The sequence below is a fragment of the Dendrobium catenatum genome, unplaced genomic scaffold (genome assembly GCF_001605985.2).
Source record: "Dendrobium catenatum unplaced genomic scaffold, ASM160598v2 fragScaff_scaffold_659, whole genome shotgun sequence".
Lineage (NCBI taxonomy): Eukaryota > Viridiplantae > Streptophyta > Magnoliopsida > Asparagales > Orchidaceae > Dendrobium > Dendrobium catenatum.
The window spans coordinates 251699-258526 of record NW_021319121.1 but is presented as its reverse complement, the minus strand read 5'-3'; the positions used below and the strand labels follow the sequence as shown (position 1 = coordinate 258526).

Here is a 6828-nt window from a genome sequence, read left to right as displayed (position 1 = left end):
TTATTGCTTCTTAAAATGGCTTTCAAAATTTTGTACTAGAAAGTCGTTTTAAGAAGTAGTAAGAAAGCTGTCCTAAATGAAGCTTTAATTGAACTAAATGTCTAAGAAAAATATTTGTGATTTAAAAATTAAAATAGTTTGAAAGACAATTTTTTTAATAAAATATTAAGTTTTATTCCAAAGTTATCTTCTTTAATATATAAAAACCGTTCCCTCGCAGCCCACCTTGAACAATTCAACTTCCGCCCCATTCATCACCGCTCACCAAAATTTCTCCCCGTCAATGGAATCTGATAAACAAACCGCAGCCCGGCGCTTCCACCTTCAACAATTCCGTCGACTCTTCAGCTACATCGGAGCCACCGTCGCCCTTCTCCTCTTCTCCTACTCTTCCTTCTATATTCCGATACCTCCGAGCAACCCCGGCGATCTATTCCGTCGCGCATCCGCCATACTCGTCAGCCCTAGCTTCGTCTTTCTCGTCGGAAACACTATTATTCTCCTCCTCTTTGCCAAATCCGGCCAGCTCTCATCCTCCTCTGAGTTCATTTCATCCGAATTCAACTCCTGTGAGGTGCCTTACCCTTCGCCTCCTAATTTGGAACCGATTGAAGAAGATGAGTTTGAGGAAAAGAAGGTATGCGTTGAGATTAGTTCTTTTAGGCGGAGCCAATCGGAGAAATTAGAGCGAGTTCGGGAGGAGCCGGAGCTCCGGCGATCGGGGACGGCGGTTATATCGCGCGGAAGAAAAGGGGAAGTGGCGCACGATGGAGAGGATTCGGAGGGAGAGGAAGATGCGGAGCATTTTCGGCGCACGATAGAAGAGTTTATTGCTAAGCATCAGCGGCGGTTTCAGAGGGAGGAGTCGCTGGCCGTGGTATCGTTCTCCGACGGAATAACAGAACCTTTCACTATGTAATTGTGGTAAATAAATTCACGCGAAGGCAAAATAAAGTAGGTTTTTATTTTATTTTTGTTTACATATCGAATTTCTTGTAAATTTAATATCTGTATTATTAGATTTTCGAGATGTTTGTTTTTAATTTATTTTTTTTACTCCTTTCTCACTTTTTTTTGTGCAAAAAAAAAATAAAAGGAAATATATGCAATAATGCAAATAATTTTATGTGCCTTATTATTACTCTTCGGTAGGGTACATAAATCCGATAAAAAAACTATAACAAACATATTATTTAAGGAATTCATCAGTGTTTATTTTATATCAAAATCCGTCTCTTTTAAATATCTATCTCTGGATTACTTTATAAAACATACCTTATTAAAAATCTATATATCGATAGATCTTTTTATTTTTTTATTTTTTGAGAGGAAGTATCTATGAATTGAGTAATCACGCAAGCGAAAATTAAATAAATAGATTGCCAAAAAAAGGTTATTGAGCACAGAGTTTTGGGTATTTGATTAAATAAATATAAATATTATCTCAGGCAATTTAAAATTTACATATAATTCATTTTTTAAAAAAATTAGAAATTATCAAAATAATTTGGATTTAAAATTCTCTTGTTTTTTTTTTGGGACATTTAGGCCATTTAAGGCAAACTCACACACATAACGCATACACATGGACTCGAACCTTGGACCTCTTAGTTGGAAGCCTAAGCTCTCAACCAATAGACCAATGGGAGTTGTGTAAATTCTCTTGTTTGGCTATGTGCTCCTACAATGAAGTCTCATTCTCGCGAGACATTATTCTATATGGTCATCAGAGATTGTCCGGAGGCGAATCAGGACGCACTACATTATTTTTTTTTTCTTTTATATAGACGCTATGTATCGTTGTGTACCGGGTGTATAATAAAATAGGCTGGGCTGAGGAAGGCTAATAGGCTTAGCCGCATAGGGGCAGGGGAGTGTAGAAAGAATTTTTAAGATAAATGAAAAAGTGAAGCTTAAAAAGTGGTAGCTTGTTTTTCTTGGCGAAACGGTTTGAAAGTGGGATTAGTGGACGGTTTTTTTCCGAAGCTCCAGGCTTTGATTGGCTCGGTGTTTTAACTGTTTATTAAATCAATTTTTTATTACAAAAAACTTTTAGTTGAATTTTTTTTATACTAATAAAATTATTTTAAAAAATAGTCCCAAATTAAGCATCAAGTATCATTTGGGTCAGCTTTTTTACTGCTCTCTAAAATGATTTTTTAAGGCAAATTTTTAATTTAAAAATTTTTATACCAAAAAATTACTTTAAAAAGTAATACGTAAGCTATCTCAAACAAAATCTCAATCTTCAAAGTAGCAGCTCGTGTATCTGTTGATAAATTACAATTAAATATTTATATATATGATTAAGTTGAACATAATTAAAATAAGGTTATTATTGTATTCAAATTTGTACGAGAATAATACTCTGACTCTGTTACCAGACAAGTCTTTCGAATAGCTTGAAACCTATGTAAGAATGAAGGGAAAAAAGATATGTGATGGACCTTCGATCACATAGAGAAGGTGAGTAAATTGAGGCTGTGGAGAAGATGAACTTACTGATTGGTTGGTTACAGTAAATCAAGCCGAGGGCTTCTTGGGTTGGTGTTTTTTGAAGGCCCTTGTCGTCAGGCGAGGGCGAGTTGTTTTGATGGTTTCCTTTCTTCGCCGAGGTGAGTGACAAGTTGACGGGATCCTCCATTTCCCTCCACTGTTTGTGGGCCTGAGTGAGTGCGGCTTGATGTTCCTTGGGCAAGTTCTTCTGTGGGGCCCACTGGATGCGAGACGATCCCAACAGTTACTTTTAAATTTGTACCCCTTAAAAATTAAGGTTGATTCTACCCCTACATATCATGACCTGATTTTTTTTCTTAGCATGGACATGATAAGTAGAAAAAATAAATTAAATATGGACAAAAAAATATATATTTCATATAAAAAATAATAATCTATGCATATCACACAACATATTTTCAAGCATAATAAGAGATAAATAATGAAAAAAAAAAAAGATAAGTTAAAAGTAAATAACCATTAAATTAAGGCAGTCATGTCAATCCAAAAATGACTCGAGCAAAGTTTCCATTTTACCTTGCAACGTGTTAGTTGATTGAGTTATTTATTTAAATAGTTTAATGAAAGAAAGTTTTGTGAAGTAAATTTAACAATTATTTGATTTCATTATTCTAATTTGTGTTGTCACTGCTCTAAAGGACATCATCCTTCCAATAAAAAGCAATATAACAAAGCTATGTTTCATAATTATGAAAGGAACCTTTTTTTTTTTAAAATAAAAAAAGGAGAATTATTATTTGCCTTTAGTCCCACCTTCCTTGTCATTGACCTTTACTTTGAACATATTGTTAGTTTAGTATACAACGTTTGGTGCGAGAGAGATTATTATGTGCGGATCTGGACGCATTTGGAGGTCAATCAAGATGAACCATATCACTCAATGCACTATTTATTGAGTAGCGTGGCACGTCTGGATGCATCCGAATACCGCACGTAATAATTTTTCTTGATGCGAAGTTAATATAACTTGATCTGTCTCTCAATGATTAAGCTTTTAGGGTGAGAATGACCAAAGAATGAGGATCACCTTTGTGTAATATCAAATGTCGTTCTCTAATTATAAGTAGCGGAAGGAAACGATAGAAACTAAAAATATTGATTAAGAATTTTATTTTTTTTTTAAGTTTTCAGTCTATCACTTTTATATTAAAATTTGCCAATTTTAATTAACTATTTTATGCTATATATTTATTAGAGAGTTGAAAGAGAAAATTATTGAGATTAAAAGGATGAATGATAGTATGATTGCTATTAAGATGATTGTTGATAAAAGAAATTATGAATGTGCTTGGTGGTTATGCTAATTGAGTTAGAATAGAAGATAATTAAGAAATTAATTTGGGAAGAGATGGATGAACTACTACAACATATAGTTATTGAGGAAAGTGCTCAATTTAAAGCTATATGTGGATAAATGTCCAAATCTTACTAGACAAACAAATCCTAGGTATTGGATTTGTTGTGGTCTTCTTTTCTACAATTAAAGGGACCTTTCTATAAAAAATCTTCAAGTCTAAATCATAGGATGAAGGATGTCTATCATTGGTTGGTTGTGTAGATTGTGATGTGCATGATACACCATTCCATTTTATTTATAGATATGTAGATTTAGGGCGTCTGATATTTACCTTTGATTCGTCGCTAAAATTTTTTCACAATGAATACACCATTACATCTCATCACAAGTATTATATGCAAAATTGTTCGTGAATTGACACCCAACGTTACTAGTAGGCAAACTTTACGAGTGGATGACATGGAACTTGTTATAGTTTCGCAAACATTTTAAAATCCAAAGAACATATCATAGTGAGGTCTAATTCATGCGGAAAAAAATGATGCACATGTCACAAATAGACGGCATACACTACAGGTCTAGAAGACCATATGAAGGTCTCTACGGTTCACAAAGGGGGTAAGCTTTGCCCAACAAGGCCAAAGCTTCTTCCGTGCACTATCTTATGGTCAATATCTAATACAATCATGCCATATATCATTAGGTGAAGATAAAAGAGCAGCCCACAATGTGCATTTGGTCCACTTAACTCAAAATTAAGCTTCCTTTTGATTAGCAAAGTTAATATGAACCTAACTTAAGCACCTTTAACCTACCATGACCAAATCTAGTTAAATTAAACCTAGTAAACATATGCATTTGGTTCACTTAACTCAAAATTGATCCTTAGTGGTCATATGTGCCTATATGAAGTCTTAGGCTTCGTTTGGGACGGCTTTTTTTAGTGCTTTTTAAAATGGAGTTCTAGTACAAAAATTCAAAATTTTGAACTAGAACTTCATTTTAAAAAGCAGTAAAAAAACCGTCCCAAACGAAGTCTTATTTACTTCACTTAAACCCAACTGAAGTTGGCACACAATGACCAATGTTTAGCCATTTGATCCAATTCGGTAAAATTGACTCAAAAAAACTTAAATTGGCCGTGGCCTTAATACTCATAAGTGCACTAAACCTATAGGTGAAAAAGATTAGTAATATTGGAGATCTAAACTAAAATATATATCTAAAATGATATCTTTGAGATTGATGCTAATGATCATTTATTTTGGATAGCCGAATTAATGTCATGACCTTGAGATTTATTTCAAAGAATATGCGATACATCAAGATCAACTAGAAGATCTGCACAAATCTTGATACAACCAAGATGCAGATTGTCCAATCCTCATTACATGAAGATCATCCTCCTATGATAGGCTTCATTAGGATTCGACAGGGACAGATTTTAATCATTTTATTTTCAATTTGCCGTCACATATCTATGTAAGTACTATTTTTTATTGAATTTCCAAAATTCTTGTTATTGAAAATAGCTTCTATATTTGGAAGAATATGTTGGTTGTAAGAATATTATTGTATATTTTTTTAAGATGAATTAGAAAAATGTTCGTAATGTTTAAAAAAAAATTATAATTACTTTTACAGTCATAATTGTTCCCAACATAATCTTATTATTTTTTGTTATTTTGAGCAAATCTGAAATCTGATCGTAAAGTCAAGGAATATGTAAGACCTCAATATTATATATATATAATCTTAATCAGGTACGAATCTCGAGGCAAAATCAGGTCAGAATCTTCAAAAATTAAATATGAGACCATCTGAACTCCGATACGAGGCAAAATTAGGTTGGAAGCTTCAAAAATTAAATATGGGACCATATGAACTCCGATTTTAGCAAACTTATAGTCGAATTGAGCCTCTCAGAAATACGAACCAAACAACACCAAATTCAACTCAATCCGAGCTCAAAATGGTTTAAATCAAAGGCCCGAAGCACATTCAAAATGTTCAATCCACAATATTTGGAAACCATTGGTAATCCAATCCACAATTTGGATTACCAATGGTTTCCAAATATGACATGCTTATATTTGAGTCAAGCAGCTCAACGAGACGAATCCAACGAGTCCAGGATCGTCGAATTCTGATATCATTAGAGGCTTCAAATGCCCAATAAACTGTCCATTTTCAAGGGATTCAACATCGGTCGTCCATTCAAACCACTCCCAATTTATCCCCGATATTCCTCCTATTTACTGGATGCTAAAGTAGCACATCATTTCTCTTAAGAGGGGACGGAAGTAAGAAGAAGGAGAATAGAAGAGAAGAAGGGAAGGTGGGAAGAAACTCCTCCTCGACCACAGCCGGAACTCCGTCCGATTTTCAAGTGACGTCCGAGTTCTGCCCAATTTTCAAGTGTCGTCGAAGTTCTGCCTGACTTTCAAGCGACGTCGGAGTTCTGCCCAACTTTCAAGTGACGCCGGAGTTCCACCCCACTTTCAAGTGACGATGGAGTTCTGCTCGACTTTCTTGTGACGCCAGAGTTCTGTCGGATCTCCAAGTGGCTATGGAGTTTTGTCCCCGGCCGCCGACTGACGTCGGACTTATACCCGACATCGGACCTCCGCTCGTCGCCAGATTTCTACCTGACGTCAGACTTCTTCCCTTTGTCGGATTTTTGCCGGACATCTATCTGATGTTGAATTTCTATCCATTGCTGGAATTCTACCTGATGCCGTCCTTCTGACCTCCATCGTCAGACAACGGTCCTTCCGACCTCCGTCACCCGATGACTACAATCCTACCGACTTACGTCACCCATTGACTACGGTCCTTCCGACTAAATGAACACGTTAACAGTGACTCTTTGTATTCTCATTATGTACTTCATATAATGTACATCAAGCCAATGCCTCATTCATAATCGACTGTAAATAATAGTGGATTCATTCAAATTGGGCGAGGCCCCGTGGTTTTTTCCCCTTTTCAGGGGTTTTCCAAGTAAAAATCTT

General features: G+C 35.3%; 1 protein-coding gene across 1 annotated transcript; it reads left to right on the top strand.

The window, feature by feature from the left end:
- The first annotated feature begins 280 nt into the window (after nucleotides 1-280).
- On the top strand, nucleotides 281-970 carry LOC110093804. Its single transcript, XM_020818801.2, has one exon. The coding sequence runs from the start codon at nucleotides 284-286 to the stop codon at nucleotides 917-919; it is 636 nt and encodes a 211-aa protein (XP_020674460.1). The 5' UTR covers nucleotides 281-283; the 3' UTR covers nucleotides 920-970.
- The last annotated feature ends 5858 nt before the right edge of the window (nucleotides 971-6828 follow it).

Coding starts and splice junctions, on each gene's coding strand:
- LOC110093804 (XM_020818801.2), top strand. CDS start 284: ATGGAATCTGATAAACAAACCGCAGCCCGGCGCTTCCACCTTCAACAA.